Source organism: Canis aureus, chromosome 12 (assembly GCF_053574225.1).
Source record: "Canis aureus isolate CA01 chromosome 12, VMU_Caureus_v.1.0, whole genome shotgun sequence".
In the NCBI taxonomy this organism is placed as follows: Eukaryota; Metazoa; Chordata; class Mammalia; order Carnivora; family Canidae; genus Canis; species Canis aureus.
In genome coordinates this window covers 6,499,657-6,524,128 of record NC_135622.1, presented here as the reverse complement: position 1 = coordinate 6,524,128, position 24,472 = coordinate 6,499,657, and the positions used below count along the sequence as shown (strand labels likewise).

General features: G+C 44.6%; 1 protein-coding gene across 1 annotated transcript; it reads right to left on the bottom strand.

The window, feature by feature from the left end:
- Window positions 1–1,049: 1,049 nt before the first annotated feature.
- Window positions 1,050–19,123, bottom strand: ACP6 (acid phosphatase 6, lysophosphatidic). Its single transcript, XM_077842561.1, has 10 exons — window positions 18,468–19,123; window positions 11,783–11,911; window positions 11,533–11,663; window positions 11,127–11,206; window positions 8,289–8,376; window positions 7,349–7,481; window positions 6,243–6,343; window positions 3,837–3,932; window positions 1,905–2,070; window positions 1,050–1,240 (listed from the first exon to the last, which is right to left on the bottom strand). The coding sequence occupies exons 1-10, from the start codon at window positions 18,684–18,686 to the stop codon at window positions 1,100–1,102; spliced, it is 1,284 nt and encodes a 427-aa protein (XP_077698687.1). The 5' UTR covers window positions 18,687–19,123; the 3' UTR covers window positions 1,050–1,099.
- Window positions 19,124–24,472: the final 5,349 nt, after the last annotated feature.

The window sequence follows — 24,472 nt, the reverse complement described above, 5'->3', positions numbered from 1 at the left end:
AGGGAGGAGGTCTGAGAGGAGAGGGGGGTTTGATTCTGACACAGAAAATTCTGTGCCTCTGGGACATCCAAGTGGTCATGAGTGTCTGAAGCTCAGATGAAAAAACCTCAGCCAGAAAAGTAGGTCTGGGAGTTGTCAACATAAAGACGGTTAGAAGTGGACAAGTTTTTTGACTGCTATTTTCCCGAAGAGGTAAAGACATTGGTGGTTTAAGATCAGTGCAAGTTTGAAAGAGATTCTGGGGAAGAATAAGAAAATTGATAAGGAATAGGAAATAGGGAGACCATCTGGTACCCCTGGGGCCTGGTAAAGGTGGAGTTCATATTCTGAGAGTGATTCCAGCCCTCCACTGCAGAGCCCTCATCCTTGCTCCTGGAGCTACAGCCACCAGAAGCCGAGTGTCTGTCCTGCATCTTCCAGGTGGGTCTCCACAGCAGGGCTCCATCTCCTGACCAGCAAGGTCCCCTGACCTTCAAGCTTACTTTCTACCTACACATAACACCCTTTCCCCCTTACTTAACTGGTTAATTCCTATTCACCTTTCCTACCCAAATCAAGATGGAACCTCCCTAGAAGCCTTTCTAAACTGCTCCCCCCAAGTCCCTGCCAGCTGGGGCTGGGGGATTTCTTCTCTGTACTCAGATAGCCCCTGATACGCCTTATCATACAGTGAAACATACTGCATTTTCATCACTGACTTACCTGCCTCTCCCACTAGGCTGAAACAACTTGAGGACAGACCCTGTTCACTTTTATAATGCTCACGACTTAGTAGGTGCTCAATATATGTTTGCAAAATGAAGACAGGAGAAAATAACTCAAGTCCCAAACCAACATTTCCGCAGGGTCATAATGTCCCCAGCATACATCATGGCAGAGGCGTCTGGCCATAGAAATCAAGCCACAAATAGGAAATACTTCTTTGTCTTCAACATAACACCTCTCTTCCTTTCAAGAAGAGACTTCGTAAACCTACTAGAAAGAAATAATACCCTTGCTAAAATACATTAACCCTTGTTCCTACCTTCCCCAAATATGACACACAGAGGCAGTGTGTATAGGCATTTATTGAAAAACCAACACCTTCTGTTTGTATAAATCAGTCACTCTCCGTTTCCATCACCTGTACTTGAGAGCAGAGTGTGTGGTATTTTTCTGGGCTCAAGGTGTAAACTGACAAGGTGTTTAAGAACTTGTCCAGTGGACAGAGCCGGTCAGGACAACCTTTTGGCACCTGCTCCTGTGGAAGAGACAAAACTCAGCAGAGCCACTAAGGACCCTGGCCTGCTATTTTCTCCCATGCCCAAAGATCTGAGAGGCTTTGACCCAACGGTGTGTGCATGCACACATATAACAGCCAAGGAGGCCCCACTACCCAGTCAGCTTCTAGAGTAGGAGCACCACGCCCTGCTTGGTCACGCAAGTACTGCTTGTTGAATTGACTGGGGAGACACAGTCACATTATACCCCAAGCTGGAAGGGCGAAAGGTCTAATCGCTAAGGAGCGCTCTAGCATCTGCCCTGGGCAGCAACTTGCTGAAGCAGCCAAAGCACCCACAGCTCTGAAAGCGTACACTGCCTCCCAAAGACATCATCATTAATTTTCAAAACAGGCCTCCCGGTCAGGATATTACATCCTGGCAGAGACACTCAGGGGAAGAGGAAGGTGGTCCCGTTCTTAGGAGTCTGTAGCAGATGTGTGAGAAGGCCCAGGTCCTAGCCTGCCACCTATCTCCAGTTCTGCCTCATCTCTGGGTCACAACTATGAGTCATTCCATTGGATCCAGAGAGCTGACCGTACCAAGGAGACTCCATTGAGCCTGAGGAGGGAGGCTTGGTGCTAAGACCGGAGAGAAGGGCTGGAGGGGCCTAGCTACCACCCAGTTGCACCTCACAGGTCTTACCTCCCCACGGTAATAGAGCTGCACAAACCACTCCTTAGATTCCTGGTGCTGATAGAGTTCCATGGTCAGATCAACAGCAAATGGGGGCCATTTGTGGTCAAAAATCCCCAGGGTGATTAAGAGAGGCATGAGGGTCACATCATGAGCAGCATAGAGGTACAGCTTTCTGCAAGGAGAAAACAGTCCTCCACAGTCCTTTACCTCAGGACTCTGGAGGCCAGGATGCTGTCTGCCTCCTTTAAGTAAAAAACAACACTTGCCTCAAAACCAGGTAACATCTAGAAGTCAGTTAGCCTGGTATAAAACTTCTTTGATGCAGATGGTGGGGAGAAACCTTATTCCCACCCCCATGTTTTCATGAGGAGGGATCCCCACCAGAGCAGCTCTCTTGGGCCCTTCCTGCCCACCTGCTTGCCCGCCCACCCACCTACTTGCTCCTCCCCGGGTGAGCTTTAAAGTAGAAACTGAGCATGTGTGGCTTGGCCCTACCTCTCTTCTCTCCTTGGGAGCCGCCTGTCTGTGGCAAATGTTCTTCCTACTTACAGCTGTGTGATGCGTTTAGCGAACACACTCTCCTCCTTGTTAGCGAGGCTTGTAGTTTGAGGGAACTAAGCTCATTTTGAAGGCATATTAATAAGCTTGTTCGGCCTTCAACACATTCTCCAAATGGCTTTAATCGTAAGAAAGGTGCCATTTTAATCTATATCTGCTTGTCCCTTGTATCTATCTCTTAGGAAAGATCAAGGATTTTATGTGTTGACTCCTAAGCTAGAAGACTAGCATTGCATCCTATAGTATTCGACAGATAAAAAGTCAAGGGGGGCAAGGTAGGAAGGGCCGGTTAGAAATGTATTGTCATTGCAGGTGCTGTGAAGTATAGGGAAGGGCACTGGCATATCTGCTATTATAAATCTGGCCCAAAGTTCTTGAATGTTCCTATTACCTCACTGACCCATACTATTCTGGTGCTTGTGAGTTTCTAGCTATTTTACGGTCTCTCTCTCTCTAAAGAAGGCAGCCTACAAGAGTGCTTCTCCAATAGTAGGGTGCATACAAATCCCCTGAGGATCTTGTTAAAATGCAGATTCTAATTCAGTAAGTCAGAATCTAACAAGCTCCCAGGCAGCAGTGAAGCTGTTCATCTGCAGACCACACTGCTCAGCCAAGTTGCCTAGGACATACAACATTCTAACTCTGTGCCTCTTAACTAGGACATACAACATTCTAACTCTGTGCCTCTTCCAGGCACTACAAAAGTGGTGATGGAAGTTCAGAAGCTAATTCCAACATTTAAAAATGCCTAGTGGATATCATACCCTTCTAAACACTCAGTGAAGGTGTTCAAACTTAACAACCTATTAAGCTGTTATATCAGTGTGACATCATAATCAGCTACTCTTTCACATGTGTTCAATCAGTAAAAAAAGAAAGAAAGAAAGAGAAAGAAAGGAAGGAAGGAAGGAAGGAAGGAAGGAAGGAAGGAAGGAAGGAAGGAAGGAGGAAGGAAGGAAGGAAGGAAGGAAGAAAGAAAGAAGGAAGAAAGGGAGAAAGGGAGAAAGGGAGAAAGGGAGAAAGAGAGAAAGAGAGAAAGAGAAAGAAAGAGAGAAAGAGAGAAAGAGAGAAAGAAAGAAAAGAAAGAAAGAAAGAAAGAAAGAAAGAAAGAAAGAAAGAAAGAAAGAAAGAAAGAAAGAAAGAAATTTAGAGTTCTTTCTTGCTAACATAAAAATTTCAAATTTCAAACCATGGTGGGATGGGTGCAGCAGGAAGAAAGGTAACGATGTTGTAAACATCTTTAGGACTCATGACATCTTCAACAGCTACCTTCAGGGACTGACAACCTGGTCCTTGCCCCTCCAAAACCTGGGTCCCCTCCTTGCAGCCAGAGGCCCCCCTGTCCTCAGCTGCACAAAGCAGGATTACTGTGGCAGGTACCTGGTCTTGTCTGGGGGAGTGGCAGGATCCACGACTTTCAGCAGGTTGCTCTCCAGGATGTGGAGGAACGGGCCTACTGCCATCTGAAGGCTTTCCCTATGGCGAGTAAACAACATTGAAGCAACCAGTGGGCACCAGCACTCAGGAATGCAAGTTGGTTCTGCCCTAAGGACCTCCTGAGCTGAGAAGACAAGTAAAGCCTGAGGAACAGAGACAGGCAGGAAGGGGAGAAATGGCGCCATCTTCAGTTTGAGTGTTCCCTGTGCACGAAGACTTCCAACAATACAAGCACCAGGATATGGACCTCGTATGAAAACAACTGCGATGGAAGTGGTAACCAGGATAAATCATGAAGAACTAGTCCTTCAGGTATAAAAGAAGAAAGCTGGGAAGGACAGGGTGTAAGTGGTTTCCAAGAATTCCAGAAGGCCCTTAGAAAAGTGATCAGAATAAATAGCATCCTAATCCATGCTTCCCAGAGGCCAATTCTCCCTCTTTGGAGTTTAGACCATAAGGACATGTCTTATCTATTTGGTATTACACAAAGTCCAGCAGTAGTGTGCACAGGGTTGGTGCACTGGCTCCGTCACTTTCTTTTTTTTAAGATTTTATTTATTTATTCATGAGAGACACAGAGAGAGAGAGAGAGGCAGAGACACAGGCAGAGGGAGAAGCAGGCTCCATGCAAGGAGCCTGATGTGGGACTCGATCCAAGGTCTCCAGGATCACGGCGGCGCTAAACTGCTGAGCCACCAGGGCTGCCCATCTCCACCACTTTCACCCTCAGGTTTGCCACCTTATCATCACAAGGTGGTTATCGCAACCCCAAAGCCTGTCATCTCACAGTGGTAAACAAAGCAGGCAGCTGTGCCAATAAGTGGCAAAAAGGCTTGGTTTTGGTGCCTCTTACCTTTTATCAAAGAGGAGGAAAAGCCTCTTCCAGAATTCCCACAGCCCAATCACGGACTAATGGGAATGCGGTTGTCCTGATTGGCTTAGGCCAATCTTCTTTCGTGGTGACAGGGTAAATAAATGACCGCCTTTATAAATCAAGGAATGTTGAAGCAATGGGTGAGGAGTAGGCAACCAATACCGTATGCAACATATACTTTCCAGAAGAATGTACACAGGCCAAGCCAAGCTGGATGGCACTGTGAGGTCATCTAATTTGTTCTTGAAGAAACATCAGTTTTATGAAAGCAGGGCTAATTTAAATAGAAAGAAGAATCAGATCTTATTTAAAATGCTTTACACTGGGAGAAAATAAACTCTGGCCATTTTCCAAATCCAACCCACTTGCCTATTTTGTAAATAAAGTGTTATTGGAATATAGCTGTGCCCATTTGTTTGCATATCATCTATGGCAGCTCTCATGCTACGTGGTCAGAGATGAGTAGCCGCAACAGATAATGCATGGGCTGCGAAGCCTAAAATATTTACCAAATGTGTGTGTGTGTAGGGGAGGGCAGTGACAATTTAGGCTGGTGGGGCCACTTCAGGAACAGATGGGGGTAAGGTGGTAAGTCATAGTCAGTGGTGGCAAGGTGTATGGCATGGCTGGAGCCTTCTGGATGCACTGACTCTGAGTGGGAGAAAAGCAGCCAGAGGTTCTTACTCTTATGTAACAGGCCCTGAAAATTCTTGAAATATTAGCCACTTTTTTTCCCACTCATCTCCCCAGGACTGATCCTCTATTACCCAGCTCCTCCTCTACCAAGTTACCTATTCTCAGTGCAAGCCAAATGTTCTTAATCTATCAAAGAAAGGTGTTTTCTTTTAAATTTGGTAAGAGAGAAACTCTCCATTCTGGTAGACAAGAAACAGGCCTTCTAAAAACAGATCCCAGGAACACAAAAAACACTCAGGGCTGATAGGTGATCTGGCCTAAGTCCTGGCTCCGCCTTGCTCGCCAAGCCTAGGTGAGACAACCCACATCACTCAAGTCCAGTTTCTTCAGCTCTCAATCCAGGACGTGGACACTGTCAGGGATAATGACATCCCCCTCATAGCGAGAATAGGAAAATGACTTGTAAGTTGTAAACTAATGAACAAAGTGGGCAGTCATCATTTTTCTGTTAGCTGTCCCCACCCAAACACCCAAACCCTTTGAAACTTAAAGTAAAAGGGGGAAAAGTCAGTGATTATGAGAAACTCAGTGGTTAGTGGTGGCTCCTGGTTTTGTATAACAGTGAATGGAAGCACCCAGGTCACCAGTCCCAGCTCCAGAAGTGTAAGGACTTAAAGCTGAATCCATTCAATAGGCCAGCAGAACATGGTGATTTCTACCTCAGCATATATAGAGACCCAGCTGGCAGGTGTGAACAGGCCTGGTGAACTCTCTTCCCCACATACTGGGAGGCCTGGCCAAGCATGACTTGATGCCAGCAGCTGAAAGAGACTCCTCACCTGTCTTCCCCTTGGATAACATACAAGGCTGTGTCCACAGCTCTCTGCTCAATCATCCGTGCAAACCTCTTCAGTGTGGGGCAGCTCAGGAGACTGTGCACCTGAAAGGACCACAGGGACAGTTTTACAAAGAAATGCTTCTCATTCACTGAGTTTGGCAGCTGATCAGCTTCCACAGAGCTTTCGGGAGCCTGTCTTCTCCTGGGGAGGGGTCTTAACAGCTCAAAAACCTATCCCCAAGGCCCTTCTGAAGCAATTCTTAGAGATCTGAAGGCCCAAGGAAAGAAAGAAAGCTGTTTTTCCTTCCTTTCTGATGGCTCCTTACCTACTTCAAAATGAAAAACATTTGAATTTTTTAAAACCATAAAAAATAAGTAAATAAAATACAGAGTGCAGAATTCATAAATTTCTACATGACTTTCATTTTCCCCAAATGGATTTCTAAAAAGTATGCCACGTAAATACTTTATATAAACCCTCATCTTATAACCTTACACCTATTTTTACCCATAAGCATGGGGCATTTCTGCCTTCTGGGGACACTGTCATCCTGACAAGAGAGGGAAGGAGGATCCAGGTTATACTACACCTTTAGGAGTCTAGCTTTTGAATCTAGAGAAGGCTTTCCCATTGTGTGGTCTTCAGTATTTATTAGATAAAAGATTCTATGGCTAAATAAGTTTGGGGAAAATAGATTTAAAGATTGACCAGCTTCCTTTACATCTTAGATTCTTTAATACGCTGCTGTGCACATAGACTCTCCAAAAAGTGATATAATGGGGATTCTAAACTTTTAGACAATCCCTCCCTACACATCACCCACCCAGCCCCTGCCTGCTCATAGTATACACACTTATATCACAGGTATTCTGGAGAGCACACCTCAAGAAATTCTGATCTACAGTTAAATATCCATGCGCCTAACGAAGTGAGGAGTCTTCCCTGATTGTGCCCTATTACTCAGTTCCCACACCCATTCCACCTGCAAGTCCTACCACAGTTGCCTCCACGCACTCCCCTCCACCTGGTTCTAACTCAGGAGCCAGCCTGTCCAGGTGCCTATCCCCAGATCCCCCACCCCCAGGGCTGGAGGATAGTCATCCAACCTGCTCGGCAGCCACATTGTCAAGTAGGCTGAAGAAGTCCACTCCATCATTACTGGTGATGCCCATCCCTTCCTTGACCTTTTGCAAATCCTCTGAGATTCCTGGCTGCAAAGAGGCAGCCTTCCTCCGTCCTCTGCCAAAAAATAAAAAGTAATCCCATATATTGTAAAGTATATCTCATTCATCATTTGGGATTTTATTTATTGCTCAATAACAAGACATTGGGATTAGTTGGTATTATTCCCATCTTACACGAGTCAATTGGGGTTCTATGAGTTCAAATGACTTATGAAAGTAAGTTAGCAGGTACCAGGGCTAGAATAAAAGCCTGGATTTCCAAATTCCACTCTAACATTTTCTTCTATTATACCAAGAACAATACAACCATGGCCTAGGTCTGCTTGAAAACAACATTCTCTCTCTTCTGTGGAACACAGTCTTCACACATCCCTGAAACATCTGAACACTATAAAGCGTCAACAGCTCAAGCCAATCTATTCTATAGGGCAGCAAATTAGTAAGAGAAGGAAAATCTGTGTCTTCTGCTTGCCCACCTGGATTTGCAGTTCAACCGCTGGCTTAATCATCTTTTACTTAACCTGTCAGTGTCTTCATCTGCCTCTTCTGAGAGCCCACAATGGTCAAGATGACAATGGTTTATAAAGGCAAACTCCACTCAGGCTGTACATACCATCTCTCCAGCCCAGCACGTGGCTATTCTTAAGCTTGCTGTACCTTCACTATGAGTTTGTCACTGTGAACAAGAGCTTCTTCATTTCCTGGACAGCAATGTCAGGCCTTACTGTAAAGCAATCCTTCCCGCCCCTTATCCACCAACATGGTAAGCCTAGGCAGGCCCTGCGTTCAGGCAGAGTCTGCCAGCAAAAGTGGTAAAAGGCTGTCTGTTCCCCACTGATGAGCAAGAACCCAGGACAATTACCTGGTTCTTTCCTGCAGGTTCCAGCAGTTTTGGTAATTGGGGTATAAGACTTCTGAGCTTGCTTCATCAGTGTGGATGATGATGGGTCCTGGAAGGAAGGTGAAAGCACAGGCAAAAGAGACTTCAGCTTGTTCTTCCCAGCATCTACCCATTCTCTTCTTCTCTGGTCTGTTTCAGGGAACAGATCATCAGGGTTATTCCTTAAGGACAATAACTGCCATCAATATGCCCTGGCCTTGCCAACAGCCAACAGAAGGTCTTCTATGGTCTGAGAAATGGAGAAAGCAAGTAGCAGCCTTGTTCTATCTGGCACAACCCCTCCTATTGGGCCATCTATAGACTAGAGCAGGCACAGACTTGGATCAGACCAGCACTTCCCTGACCCATTCCAAAAGATTCCTGAATAAAGGCACTAGCAGCACTTGTGCATTATAACAAAGAATGGGCTGTCCCTGACTCTATCAGAACTAGGTGACTTTCTTGCTCTTCAAAGTCCCATCCTATAGACCAAAATGGTGACTTAGCACATGGCAATCTAAGAAAAGTGACTACAAGGTCACAAATCCTGTCAGCCCCACAGCCTTGCCCAAAAGGGAAGTCAGGTTTCTAGGTGAACTGCCAAGAACCACACATGTTAGACTACAAACAATGTTTCTTATATAGTTGATCCTTGAACAACAGGGGTTAGGGTCACTGATCCCTACCCCTTACAGTCGAAAATCCATATATAACTTTCGATTCCCCAAAAACTTAACTACTAATAGCCTACTGTTGACTGGGAGCCTTACTAGTAACATAAATAGCTGATTAATCCAGATTTTGTATGTTATATGTAGTACATTACTGTATTCTTACAATCAGGTAAGCTAGAGAAAAAAATATGATTAAGAAAATCTTAAGGAAGAGAAAAATACATTTACACTTCTGTACTGTACTTATAAAAAAAATCATGTGTAAGTGTACCCATGCAGTTCAAACCCTTGTTGTTCAAAGATCAGTTGTATACTTCACAGTAGCTCGCTACTGCTCAGAGCTCACAAGTATCTTTATCCTCTTTCATCAATACCCAGAGAAGGTGCTCTTATACCTTCCCATGCTTTGCCCTGTGCCAGACAGGTACATAGTGAAGGTTACAGACTGGTAGCCTCCCTTTCTACATAACTCAAGCCTGACCTTCTCTGATAGCAAAAGAAAGAGCCTCTTCAGCAGCTCTCTGGAATTCACTGAGGTCAATATGTGAGGTGATTAGATGAATTTTTTTTTTTTTGATTAGATGAATCTAAGCCCCAAAGAGCTAGTATTCTCAAACAAATTATTCATAGTCAAAACTCCAGTAGCATATGGTAACTTTACTAAATTCAGACACCACTTTGTTGATCAAATAATCAGGGGCTCTCTCCAAATATATGTCCTCTGAGCGACAGAGCATAAAGGTGAAGAGTGTAGATTCTGGAACCAGACTGCCAGACTTTGAATCCCTGTTTCACCATTTACCAGCTTTGTGTCCCTGGGACTCTCTGTGCCTTAATTCTCTTATTTGTAAATTAGGGATAATATTACTTACATCATAGGGTTATTACAAGAATTAAACAAGTTAGTATATACAAAACTATTAGAAAAAGGTTTGGTACATGGTCAAATTAGAGTCCCAGGATATTTGGGTCCAGTGTCTAGTGATGATAAACCACTTCCCTCTCTGCTGGGAACAGGAGGCAGTCTCGGTCTGAGACCTGCCCATAGGTCAGGCTGTCTCCAAGAAACAGCTTTCCTATTCCAATTGTACTTTTGGTGTTTCTGAGGAGAGGGCATTTGCCTCTTAAAAGCTGGGCAAGTAAGAGTTTTCAGAGGCCAGGCACTGTGGACGATTCCAAAGCTCAGGGGCTCCTAGGAAGTAAGAGGAAGCCCATTCTGTTTGCTTTATGTTACTTAGATACATGCTGTTTGTGTTCACTAGCCAACTGTAGCTGGAATTAGCAGCTGTACCCAAGCCGGAGTGGGGTAAGGCCAACCTCCTCTGGCCTGGAGGTTTCTATTATCTTACATAGTTTATTTTTCTAAAGGCTGATGAAAATCTTGTATCTATTTGAGATACTGCTAAAGAAGCTAAGCAAGCACCTTTGCCTTATGGCACCATTTTAGTATTTTGATATTGGTGAGGTCATGTTGACATGAAACTCAGACTGGCAATTAAATGTAAATTTGCATCAAGTACAAATGACAAAATGCAGCTCCATTTGATAGTCAAAGGGCCTCAGTACATGAGGTCCATGAGGGAAAATAACAAATGTGGTCCTTGGTGGTGAAAGGTTGGGTACCACTAGCTGTGATCATTCACTAGTTGAACATGTCAAAACCCAAACACAACAGACTTTCTCAATGAGGAAAGGCTGAACAGAATACTATTAATACCATCTGGGTCATGCTGTGGATTATCATCACCACCAGAGCAACAGTAGTAAGCTGGGGTCCCAGCAAAGTGTCCCTCCTGCCCTCCTTCCTTTTCAAGCAGTGTCTTACCTAAGCAAAAAGTCCCCATATGTTTCACAAGACCTGACTAGGGTTGCCTCATGCAGCCTATGTAGCAGCTTACGGGGAGAAGTCAGGAGCCAGAGGCACATCAGTATGGCTGATGCGTCACTGCAGATGTGTGGGTCAGAGTGGTAAGGCAGCAGAAGGCCAGGCAACAGAGGACTCATGAGGATAGGTACACCACAGAAACCATGTACGTAGGAGAGGAGAAACCAAAGGAATGGGCACCAACAAAGAGGGCAAGGAGGGCTTTGGAAATAAGAAAGCTCCTCTGGGATAGGGGCTAACTTCTAGACTCCAAATTCAAACCTTCTTTCTGACATTGGAAAAGCCCAGCCAGCAAACACCGGGTAGACTCCAGATTCCGATATATATTAGTGGAACGGACACTGGAAAAAAAAAAGGTAGAGACATTCATAAAAGGACATTCATATACTACTTTATCCTACAGAGTAGCTGAGAGGCTTTAAAGATCACATAAGGGGAGCTATGGGGGTGGGAAGAATCTCTGTGGGATGGCTGCCCCAGGGAAGGGACCTGAAAGCCAATGAATGTCACCTCCATTGACCACATGTTCACAGGATCCTATTATACAAGGGTAACGGCCCCGAACTATGTTGGGTGAGAATGGGAATCATCTGGGGGGGGTCAGTACAGGTTTCTTAATGCTTAAGACCTTCAAGTGGGTGCAGCATCCCTTTTTTGAGTGACTCACAAGACTTCCAGTGGATTGAAGGTTGGCGAAAGAAAGGGGATGTCCTCCACATAGTTCTTCCTCAGCCTCTCTCCTAGGGCAAACATCTGCTGCATGCCCACATTAGTGAGCTGTCCAGCAAACATGCCCCCCTAATATGGGGCAGAGAGATAGAGAAGAATGAAAATACCTCATAGCCTGCTAAACTCAGCCCAGAGAAAACCATGGAAACGTCACAGTGAGCTTCCCAGAGGAGGGAAGCATTGCTCACCTTCAGTTTGGTCTCACGGTATTGAGAGTCGAAAGGAGAATGCGGTTTTGGGCCACCAGCTAGATTGGTGATGGTGTAATCAAACTGAGTATGGGGTGGGACCTCTAATAGCTGGAGATTCCACTCTGCCTGTTGTGACCACAAAAAACAACACATTGTTTAGAAGTTTCTTGAAACTTACAGCAGTAATATCCAGCAGCACTTGGAAGACATAGCTGGAACCACAGACACTAGCTAGACCCACAAGTTTCGCACAAGAAGGAAAAAAGCTAACTCTAGAAAAGACCGTAATTTAGTACTCCAGGGATCCTTAGCCCAAGTCCTGTTACTGTTCCACTAGTCCTCACTGTTAAGATGTTGCTCTGGCACTGAGCCCAGACTCCAATAAAGGAGAGAAATGGCCGGAATGCCTGGCATGCAAATACTTGGTAAATGAATGAATGAATGAACAAATGAATGAATATAATATAATGTCAATGAGCATACATTTGTAAGAATTCCTTAGGAATCAATCTGCAGGTTTCTATGCATCCTGCCCTCAAGGGCTCTACTTAACATCCCCTGTAACTACCACCTATTTCCCTTCCTCTCACCCAGTTTCTCAAGCAATTGGTTGCCCCCTAAGAAACCTTCACTTCTTCACCATCTTCCTTCTCTCCTTAAGAGAGATCTGGCTCCTGCTCCACTGTACTGTAATGGTTTCAAAATATCACAAGTAGCCATATGTCTCAGAGCTCCAACTGCCCATGAAACTCTTACACTCATTGAGTCAGATGTGATGACTTCAATTTTAAAAACAAGTCTTTTCTTCTTTCCATATACCAGCTCCTCTTCCCAACATATTATGTGTCATTCGCAATGATACCACAGTTATCCTAGGCTCCAAAACTCAAACCTCACTCTTCACCCACTGCTCCACCAGTCTTGCACTAAACTCTATTGATCGCTGTCTAGAAAAAAAAGTCACTCCCAAAAGTCTTTTATCTCACTGTCACAGTGTAAAATCTTATTACACAGATTATCTTCCCCCTCCACCCCCATGAATCCTACTAAGTCATTTTCATCATATCAATAGCTTTTTTTTTTTTAAGATTTTTTTAAAGAGTTATTTATTCATGAGAGACACACAGAGAGAGGCAGAGACACAGGCAGAGGGAGAAGCAGGCTCCCTGCAAGGAGCCCGATGTTGGACTCGATCCTGAATCCCAGGATCACGACCTGAGCCAAAGGCAGACACTCAACTGCCAAAGGCAGACACTCAACTGCTGAGCCACCCTTGGTGTCCCTGTCCCAGTTCCTCAATAGTTCTTTCCTAATGTTTCAAGCGATAAGCACTTGGCATTCCAGGACTTCTCTACCTTGGCTCAGCCCCTGTTCCCAGCTGTACTGTCACTATGCCTCTTTCCTCCCCTCCCCAGACCAGATCATGCCCACTACTTCCTCTGCATCTTCTTTTAGCTTGCTTCTCCCTTGCTTGTAGGGACTCCTATCCCTACTGTCCATCCATTTTCTCTTCAAGGTCCAGTGATAGCTCAAGTCTTACTTTTCATCAGTGACTACTCCAGCTTTTAGTGGATTGTCTTCTTACCTGAATTCCTACAGCACTTAAAATCATAAGAACCATATTTAAGTCAATTCCTAACTACTTTGTTTTGTTTTAAAACTAACATTTGAAAACTTCCCTATGTCATGCATCATTATATTTATCTTGGTCTCTCCCAGAAATTCCCAGGAGAGCAGCACTGGGAATGTCAGGTTCCTTTCACACAAAGGAAACCCCGATTCTTTCAAAAGGCTTTGTCTCACTCCCACCTGTAGCCAATCCCCCAAACCTGAACCTCTTCCCCCAGGGGTGCTACAGCAACTGATATCAGAAGACTAGGTGTTCAGAGCACAGACCTTCTTCCCAGTGTCTTTTAATCCCAGTTCCTTCTTTCAGAGTTCTGACTCTATAACCTCCCTGCATAAATCCTTCAATGACTCACAAATACATGATGGCCCTTGCCTCCCCCCTGCCCCTACTTCAGCATTTCTTCCCTGTCCTACACACTTAGTCTCTAGCCATATAAGTTTGTTTCCTATAGCACCATCCTCACACTTCCTGGTCTTTCAACCTCATGTTTCTTCTACCTGGGATTTTCTTTCTCCTTTCATCTGGAAGGATTTCTGCTCATTCCACAAGACAGCTTAAATGTTCCCAGAAGCTGTGACCATGGGCCCATGCCCTCAGCCTCAGTGGCTCTTTTGGTAGTCTTTACCAAACGGTATTAGAAGAGCTCCATTACAAGTCCGCCCTGCTCAGCAGTCCTGCTCTGAGAACAGACTGGGTTGTCTATTTACCCCTGCATTTTCAAGCCCCAGCAAAGAGCTTGGCACACAGTAGGTACAATTAACAGTTCCAACAATTTGCCAGACCTTTGTGGAAGATACAAAGATGGAAAGAATATGACCCTGCCTTTTCTGGATTTTTAAGTTAGTAGAGACAGCAAGCTAGACAAGCCTAAAGATAACTGTTCAGGAGAAGCACACCACTTCTAATGCTAACAGACAAATTCCTCCCAAGGGTCCTCATAAAGAGGATAGAGTAATATAATGAACATCTTTTCAGTAGTCACAGCAATGAGTTCTATGGGATTGTTTCTCATAGTTTCCTCAACACAGAATGATGACATCTCACCAAAGCACATTTCTGTGAAGATAATACTATACTAGGATTGATATGCTACATTCCAGAGGTAAAAGAAAAAATCTACATAAAAATAACAAAACCTTTCTGGGTGTAGATTTCAAAATAAAGCAATGGGCAGCGGTTGGGGGGGGTGGTGGTGGTACTCAGTTAGTTAAGCATCTGCCTTTGGCTCAGGTCTTGATGGCAGAGTTTGGAGATAGACCCCCATGTCGGGTTCCCTGCTTAGTGGGGAATCTACTTCTCCCTCTCCTCCTCCCCCTGCTTATGTGTGCTCTCTCTCTCTCACACAAATAGATAAAATCTTTAGAATAAAGCAATGGTTTTAAACCTTGGCTGTAGACTGGCATCACAGAAAAGTTTTTTTGTTTTGTTTTTTTTTAAGATTTTATTTATTTATTCATGAGAGACACACACACAGAGAGAAGCAGAGACAGACGCAGGCTCCACGCAGGATGCCTGACATGGGATTCGATCCCAGGTCTCTAGGATCACGCCCTGGGCTGAAGGCGGCACTAAACCGCTGCCCCTGAAAAAAAGTTTTTTAAAGAAACTGATGCCTGGCCCCATCCTGAGCTCGTCATATCTGGATATCCTGGGGTTGGTTCACTGTTTAAATGCTATCTAGTCCAGATAATCCTAATGCTTTACCAGAGAGGCTGTTGCCATGTATGGATGCTCTAGTCCAATTAAATCAGAATTTCCAGGAGGGAGACCGAGCATTAGTATTTTTTAAAACTCCACTGAATCCAATGTCCTGCCAAGAACGAGCAGTTAAGAACGCTGCTCCAGAGGAATGGATGGACTTAGACATATCCTTCATGCACTGCTTCCTGAATACTGCTTCTCTTAGCTGAGCTTTGGGTATTAAGTAACAATGAGACTGACAATATGCTTCCCAGCTTGCCTACATTATCAAATAAAAAGGAACCCAAATCCCTTAATCATTAGTGTAGCTAAGCTGGACTTTGTTTTATAAAAACGGAAGAACCTGCCTGAGTTGGAGGCCATCTTGCCTAGAGGTGAACTGAAGGAAATCTGAAAGCAAGGACACATTTACCTTGTGAATGTGGACTTGGATCTAATCTAATGATCAGAAAAAATAACCAATCAAATTCCAAAGCTTTATTTCTCAAGCACAGCTAAACGAAGACAATTCAACAGCCATTCAAGTCTAAAAAAAACAACTCCATAAAAGATCTAACTTTCGGGGTGCCTGGGTGGCTCAGTCAGTTATAAGTTAAGTGTTTGCCTTGAGTTCAGGTCAGGATCCCAGGATCCTGGAATCAAGTCCTGAGTTGGGCTCCCTGCTCAGCAGGGAGTCTGCTTCTCCCTCAGCCACTCACCCCTATTTGTGCTCTCATTCACTCTCTCAAATGAAAAATTAAAAAATCTTTTTAAAAAAATCTACTTTTAAACAATGCTACTTTCTGAAGATCTGTGAGATAACTGAATGAAATGACTTGTCACTTTTGTTCATCTATAAACCAGTCACAAGTCTGTATACATCTACCAAAGGCAATTTTAGTTTTAGAATTGTTGCCAGGAAATCCCTTCTGACTACAGTTAATAGCAGAACCAGGAAGATCAGAAAAGCCCAATAACAACTTCTATCAAAGTGGATCTTGAAAAGAAAACCTTAGAGAAAATATCCAGAAACAAGTTACAGGAAGCTGATGACACCCGCTCACAGCCTAAATTGAAAGAGAGCTGGTTCCACCCCTGGTTTTGTTTTGTTTAAAGATTTTATTTATTTATTCATGAGAGACACAGAGAGAGAGAGAGAGAGAGGCAGAGACACAGGCAGAGGGAGAAGCAGGCTCCATGCCGGGAGCCCGACGTGGAACTTAATCCCGGGTCTCCAGGATCACACCCTGGACCGAAGGCAGGCGCCAAACACTGAGCCACTCAGGGATCCCCCATCCACCCCAGGTTTTTATGCACACAACTTTATATGAGATAATCAAAGATTATCTAATGCATTTGCCTGAAGTCTGAGAATGTGAGGAGGCAGGAGAGGTAACATGCCTTCTCTAATTGCAAAGCAAGGACGTGGACTTCACATGCTTATTTTGAGGCTACACAGAAGACTAATGATGATGGCGTTCTCCTGAGCTACAAACTGCCTCTTCCAACATAAAGGCAGAAGGTACCCTTCACACACATACTGACTCAGGATAAAGTCCTAAAAGAACCTAAATGTTTCTCAGCCCCTTAAGGGAGGATATATACTGTACAAACTAGGTCCAAGCCTAGACATTCAGACTTTTATTCTCTTGCTACCACTGATAGCTTTGTCTTTAACATGAGTCTTCTACCCTTATATGTTATTTTCCAGATTTTCTGTAACAAGAATAAATGGAGGAGAGTGAGTGCACATGAGATGTGTTAAGTACAAAAATCATAAGGAAAATTTAGTGACGTAATACAAAAAGGCAGAGTAAGAGATTGAAAAAGCATCAAAAAGAAAGGAAGGGGGGATCCCTGGGTGGCGCAGCGGTTTGGCGCCTGCCTTTGGCCCAGGGCGCGATCCTGGAGACCCGGGATCGAATCCCACGTCGGGCTCCCGGTGCATGGAGCCTGCTTCTCCCTCTGCCTGTGTCTCTGCCTCTCTCTCTCTCTGTGACTATCATAAATAAATAAAAATTTTTAAAAAGTTTAAAAAAGAAAAAAGAAGACATGTATTTAAAAAAAAAAAAGAAGAAGAAAAAAGAAAGGAAGGAAGGGAGCCCAGGGAAGGAGGAAAGGAGGGAAGAAGAAAAAAAAAAGAAAGAAATTCCAATACCAAATAGAAAGTGGTATAAACATTCAGAAAGGCTAACTAGAAATCTGGTAATAGAATTAAGTGCCTGCCAAAATGTATTTATTTATGTGGGAAGTGCTTTAAAAGTTTGAGTTCATGTAAAAAAACAAAACAAAACAAAAGTTTGAGTTCATGCGTGGCCAGCTTTAAAAAGTAGATTTTCAGTTGTAGGGTGTGAGGACACAACTCTAAGGGTTTCTGGAAAGCCAACTATGATCATGAAGAGTATGATAAATATCAGGTTTGGACATCCGTTGAACATGCTCCAACATTAAGCTGGAGGATCAATAATGCAAAAGCAGTCCACAGTTAAGTGTGACAGCTAGGGGCCTGAGGATTTCAGATTGCCTCTTTATCCTCATTGGGAAGCCAGTTCTTCAATTACAGGCCTGCCTGCTGTCAAAGGTCAGAGACCTTCACTGCTTCTCCCCAAAAATCAAATCCAGGAAGGTTAATCACTTAAAAAAATTAATTATTTGTGCTTTAGTCATAATTATCCTCACAATACCAGTTAGATCTTGAGACACAGCCACAAGACTAGCCAATTTAAAAAAAAAAATCCCTTCCACAAAAGTTTTAGACACCCAAAATAGTAAAGGAGAGCCCCAAGATACAGCACTTAATTGTAACAACAACAACAACAAAGCCTTCCATTTGGATCCCAAATGGTCCAAAATGGCAAACCCTGAGCAAAAGCTCCTGTAAAATCTGTTCCCAAAGATGTTGAGCTCTGTTAGCCACTGTGATCCCAGTTACGGTGGTTCCTGCAACTCTCCACAACCTTCAAAACCATCACACAGAAATGCACTGCACTTCTGTTCTCAAGTTCACCCCCAATACCTGTTAAAATGCAGAATCTCCAGCCGACCTCACACCTGCTGAATTAGAATCCTCATTTTAACCAGATCCCCGGGGCGATTTAACTAACAAGCACCCTAAGCAGCGCAGTGCTGCCAGCTGTGCTACACCACATCCAGGAGGGGCACAACTGGAAGGTCCTCGAGGAGGAAGGGGACCTCGGGGATCCCAGGCCAGGACCTCTGCTCAGAGCTGGGGGCGGAACTGGCTAAGGCAGTTTTCCCTTGGTCTGGACCCAGCGGGAACCCAGCTCAGTGAGAGCAAAACTCCAAAGGTGAGAGGTCGGTCGACCGCACGGTCCCCCGCCGCAGCAGCCCCCGCCCAGGCCGACCTCTCACCTGCTGCTTCTGCGGGAGCGGCTTGAGGGGGCTCCGCGCCCCGTGTCGGAACACTACTTGCACCATTTTCAGCTCCAGCTGACTCCGGTCGACAGGCTGCCGACCGTCAGGCCCCCGCGGCTCGGCCCGGGCCACCCGCCGCCGGTGGGCGCAGTAAGCCAGCGCGGCGAGGACGCCCACCGGGACCCACGTGCGCGCGCTGAAGACCCCGGCGATCATGCCCGCAGCCCGCGCGGCCCTCCGGGGTGAGGCTGCACAAGGCGAATACACACTCTCCGCCCGCTGCGGGGCTCAGCGGCCGCCTCCAAGGTCCCGGGGACCCGCGGGCGCGCACATCCAGCGACTGCTGCGCCTCCCGGCCCCAGAGGGAGCCCCCAAGCGGGAGCCGAGCGGGAGAAGCGGAGGCGGGAGCAGCGAAGACTCCCTGGGAGTTTTGACTCGGGTCGGGGTTGGCAGCTCCCGCTCTGCTCCTTATCTTTCGCCCTCCAGGGAACCGTAAACTTGGACTCCAAGTCCGGCCTCCAGGGCTGGGAAGGCACGGGAACCAGCCCTGAGTTCCTCGACGGCACGCACACCACTAGATTCCACTTTCTCGTCAGCAAGCTCCCACAGACCTCTTCACCCATCCGAGGACTGTCCCAAGTGGATCCGCGCATAGGAGCCTGGGAAAACGAGTCCCGAGGTGTCGCCTGCTTGGAAGGTCTACGTTTTGAGAACTACAACTCCCATAAGGCTGCGGGCGGCGGGCCCTGGGCTGGAGGAATTCACTCGCACGGGACCTTGGACCTCGCTCCTCAGTCCCAGCGGGTGCAAGTCTCCAGGACTGGGTGCCCAGTGTAATATAGGAGCAAATGCGCGAGTCTTCCTGGCCGATGGGGTAGGAAGAGGGAAGGCTGGGATAGATTTGGGGGGCAGAGGGGAGTAATTTAAGGAGTGTAAGAGATTTCCTTGAAGTCCTGGAATCGACGGTCGCTGAAACTAAGAGCCCAGACGCCTATTTACTGAGTGATTACCATTTGCGAAGGGCGGCACTAGGCATTTCATATTCAATCTTCACCTACTCTACCCCTTCTAATTTTAAAGAGGGCTGAATTGTCGCAAACATGTAGAACTTTAAGCTCACTGATGTGTTTACTCACATCCATAGTATTTCTTGTGGGAAAATCCGGGTCTTGCCTGTGGGTTTCCCAATGACTAAACACCTTAATTGACATCTAGTAGCCACCTGCTGGTCTGGTTTCCCTTGCATATAGGGTTCCCCAAGCCTGTGTTCCAGATCTTTGCAACAGGACACAAAGGAACCAGCTGTGTTTATGTGAAGGCAAAGGTCAAGTTGAGAGGAGGGACATTTGGGAGAAGAGTCAGAATATATGCCCTCTAAGCCAGTTCTTAATTCCTTCTAAATTCTAGTCCTGGATCAAACTGGACCAAATGCGAAGAACAACATAATTATGGAGTATGACTCCTGGCCTGGATCTAAACTTGTTCACCAAGCTAGACTGTTATGAGTACCCTACTATGGGGAAATGGTCATTTTGGAACATTGCACATTGTCCCAGTTTTCCCACTGGCCTAGCCCATGGATGGACTCACTCTTCAGAGTCTTATTGTGCATCCTGATGTGATTATAAACCAAAGACTGTTTTTCTATAGCCTAAAGAAGGCATCAGGAGTGCCAGACAACACTGCTTCAGAAACCATGTAATGACATGTAATCCCAGTGGTTGGAGAGAGCAGTTCTCAATAGTTCAGCAAAAAATATGGTGCAACTTTTGTGCAGAAAGACCTTGGGCCCTGAGCACTGGATGTTTTAGCACATTGGAGCAGCTTTAAGGTGATGTAACATTGGCATCTGGGTGCCAATATCTTTGAGAGTAATTGACAGGCCACCCTAGAACACACCATGCACTCTGGCAGCCTCAGCATAGATTTGTCTCAAGCATTCTGAGCAGCACCTTTGACCTGCATGAGCAATAGCAGGGCCTCATCTGGACAGGACACACATGTGTGGTTGGGGTCACTCTGTTGGGGATGTCTCAGCAACAGATCTCTGTAGGAAGCCAGAGCAGATAAGGTTGGAAAAGGGATAGATTCCATGTGGTAGTTGAGAGTATCGTCAGCACATATAAGACAACCCTTGGGGAGTCCTATAAATATTTAGTATGTGATGTATGGTGGTGCTGGTAGTGGTAGTAAACTGCAGTTGAAAGAAAAGGATAGAAATCCTGAAATCATTCTCTGGGGATGGCCCCAGCAGAGGAGGGACGAGGTGGACAAATTGAATGACTGTTGTGCTCTGGGTTTTACCATCAGGCAGGGATAACTTGGAAAGCCAACCTCCTCTCACCAAATTGTGTGCAGAGGGATTTACTATGATGCCAAAGTTTGGTTTTAATCATGAGATTAGATAAGAAACAACCACATTCACTGTTTTATCTGCAATAGTAAGCACAGTGCCTGGCTTATGGTAAGTACTACATGAATACTTGCTGAATAAAATTATAGGATGTATCACAGGAATGTTGTTGAGGACCTTGTCCATTTCATCACTTATTGCCCCTTATATAAATTTCCTCCTGAGAAACTTCTTTAAGAGCAATATGTTAGCATTAGAACAAGCATTAAAAAAATATGAAGATTCATTTTCCTTCATTTTTGCCTTTGTTGACAGGAAGCTTGGAGCCTAATTTCAAACTTAACTACGGCAAATATTTAGGACCTAATGGCCAGTATAACTGGGGTCTTTCCTTCCAAGGTATCATCCTGGATTGGAAGAGAGCAAAACTAGGGAAAGGACAATTAGGAGGCTATTGCAGCATTCTGAGTATTAGTTAACAGGAGAGCGAGGGAGGAAGGAGTCAAGGATGACCCTTAAATTCCTGGCTTGGGCAGCTTGCAGAGAGGATGCCATTTACCTGGAAGGAAGTTGAGTGGCAGTTACCAAGGTAATTTTGAATATATATGTTATGAGGTATCTTTGAGGCATCTAAGTAGAAATGCATTCTACACAATTGATCATGTGGCTCTGTATCTCAGAATAAGTTGGACCAGAAATGTATATATGGGACTCTTCTGCACATAGTGATTAATTGAAACAGGCATGGATAAGTTTCATGGGGTGAGTGGGGAGAGATGGGGGGGAGCAAGAGAGGGCTAGGACAGGACTCTAGGAACACTATTTAAGGAACAGGCAGAGAGGAAAAAGCCTGAGAAGGAGAATGGGAAGGAGCACAGAGATGGGAAAAAAGAGTTAGATACAAAGGAAGCCAAGACAAGAAATGTTCCAAAGAAGAAAATGGACAACAGTGTCAAATGGAACTGGGGGGTCAAATAACATATGGACTGAGTATCTCCATTGGACTTAACAACAAAGTAATTCTAGGTCATTTTAATGAGAGTAGTTTCAGGGAAATTGTGGGGTAGGAACTAAGCAGAAGTCGGCAGCAAATGGGCAATCAGTATAGACATCTTCAAGAAGCTTAGCTAAGAAGAGGTGAACGAGTATAGTAGCTGGAGGTGTTTGGTTCATGAAATTAAGGGAGAATTGTCTGGAAGATGGGAGAAGTGCATACAGTCGACCCTTGAACAACATAGGTGTGCACTTATACATGGATTTTTTTTCAGTAAATACAGTACTATAAATGTGTTTTCTCTTCTTCATGATTTTCCTAATAACATTTTCTTTTTTCTAGCTTACTTGACTGTAAGAATATGGTACATAATACACATGATGTACAAAATGTATGTTAATTGACTGCTTGTGTTATCAGTAATGCTCCTGGCCAATAGGAGGCTATTGAGATTAAGTTTTGGGGGACTCAAAAAAGTTATATATGGATTTTTGACTGCGGGTGCTGGGAGAGAGGGGTTGGTGCTCCTAACCCCATGTTGTCCAAGGGTAAACTGTATATATATTTAAATGTTGATAGAAAGAAGGCTCTAGATAAGGAATGGTTAAAAATATAAGAGACAGGATAATAGATCAAGTGAAGTGCTTAGGAGGGAAAAACAAACTCAGATGTCATAGGTAGCCTCAGAAGGATTGAAAGTACATATTTTCCATGTTGACAGGAGGGAAAGTAGAAAGACCAGGTATTTATAGTATGGGAATCAGAGGGGTTTTCTTTTTCTTTGATGGTTTCTTTTTTCTGCAAAATCAGTATGTGTGTGGGAAGGGTGCTGGGCCTAATGCTTTTGAGGATTTGAGGACTATGGGGAAGTGATCAACCATAGGAGCGCCTGAGTGGCTCAGCTGGTTAAGTGTCTCCTTTCAGTTCAGGTCATGATCTCAGGGTCCTGGCATTCAGCCCCCCCCCCCCCCCCCCCCCCCCCCCCCCCCCCCGCCAATCCCTGCTCAGTGAGGAATCTGCTTCTCCCTTTGCTCACTCCCCCTCACTCATGTGCATGCTCTCTCTCCCAAATATATAAAACTTTTAAAAAAATCAGCCATAGACAGAAGGGTTATGTCTTCCATTAAAGGTCACCTCCTTTATTAAGATAGGAAAGAAGGAGGTAAAGATACACTTCGAGGCAGGAAAGATTGAGAGTTTCACCTCCAACAAATTATTTACCACAATGATCTCTCCAACAAGCTTGGAAAAGAGAAAAACCATCAGTATAGTAGTAGTAATAATAATAATAATAATGTCAATTATATATTAATTATAAATGTATAATTATATAATTAGAAGTGTATAATTTCCTTGAATATCATTTAGAACTCTTCCTGTTGCATGTGGCAGAAAACTTGATTCAAGCTGCTTTAAGAGAAAAGAAAGAAAAAAAGGAATTGATTAGTCCACGTTATGGAAAACTTCAGAACTGCCTCAGGCTTAGCTGGTAGAAGCGCAGATAACATTAGTTTCTAATTTAAAAATGGGCAGATGACGTGAATAGACATTTTTCAAAGAAGACATACAGATGGTTTCTGGTTTCTTTTGCAGCCTCCAATTCATCTCTCACTCTGTTGCTTTTCTCCTCACACTGTCTGGTTATTCCCAGGCTGCCCATGGGTGGCACAGTGGCCCTGGCAGTTTCATGCTTCCCCACTCAGCTAACTGGAAACAATGAGTTTTTCTCCCTTTGTGCAATGGCCTCTGAGCCATTTTCCAGATTTGGAACACATGGTTAATTTCTGGCCATCCCTGGAGTTGAAGGGGAAGTCAAACCCACCCAAACCATGTGAGCCATGAGGGCTTCAAGCAGTTCTTCAAAAGAGACTCAGTGTTGGTAGCAAAGGGAGAGTGGATGATGAGGGGACATACATATGCCTTCCATGCCTTTCTCTGATCTTTCCTCCTCTCATTAATCAACCCCCTGCGCATGTTGCCAGAGGCTCTCAGTGAAGTGTACCTCTGTACATCTTTGTCATTTCCTTGTTTAAACATGTTTATTGGCTCCCCATTGCCCGCAGAATGATTCACAGTATCAGTATTCCATGGTCCACTACTCTAGTGTCCGTGGTATTTTATAGTCCTGGAATACTGGTATTTCTATTGGTGTCATACCTTCATTTTGGAGTTTATAAAAAAAATTAATCATTTGTGTCTTAAGACATACCAGAGATAAACTTCATTAAAATTTTGAGTCAAAATATGGGTGAGCTTATTTAGAAAGCTGTCTTCTATACTTCATCAAGCTTCAAGCAAAAGAAGAAAGTAGCAACTACCAAAGCAAAGCTTCTAGTACAGAAATAATTCTTGTCTATTACAAAAACCTTCCAACAAATGGAATATGAACAGAGCCCTATTGGTATCAATATGGTGTCTGCATTAAAATCTCTATTTATATAAGACAAGATAGGAAGTGAAGACAAATGAGGAATACTTTTTTAAAAAGATTCATTTGTTTTGAGAGAAAGAGAGAGAGCAAGCACATGTGTGCTGGAGGAGGGGAAGAGGGAGAAACAGAAGAGCCTGCTGAATCGTGAGCCCCAAGCAGGGCCTCAATCTCAGGACCCTGAGATCATGACCTGAGTTGAAATCAAGAGTCAGATGCTTAACTGA

Excerpts from the sequence above, each read along its gene's own strand:
- ACP6 (XM_077842561.1), bottom strand. The coding sequence starts at position 18,686 with ATGATCGCCGGGGTCTTCAGCGCGCGCACGTGGGTCCCGGTGGGCGTC. Across the intron at positions 11,664-11,782 it reads ACCGTGAGACCAAACTGAAG|GGGGGCATGTTTGCTGGACA; the intron begins GTGAGCAATGCT and ends GCCCCATATTAG. Across the intron at positions 11,207-11,532 it reads TTCAATCCACTGGAAGTCTT|TGTCCGTTCCACTAATATAT; the intron begins GTGAGTCACTCA and ends TTTTTTTTCCAG.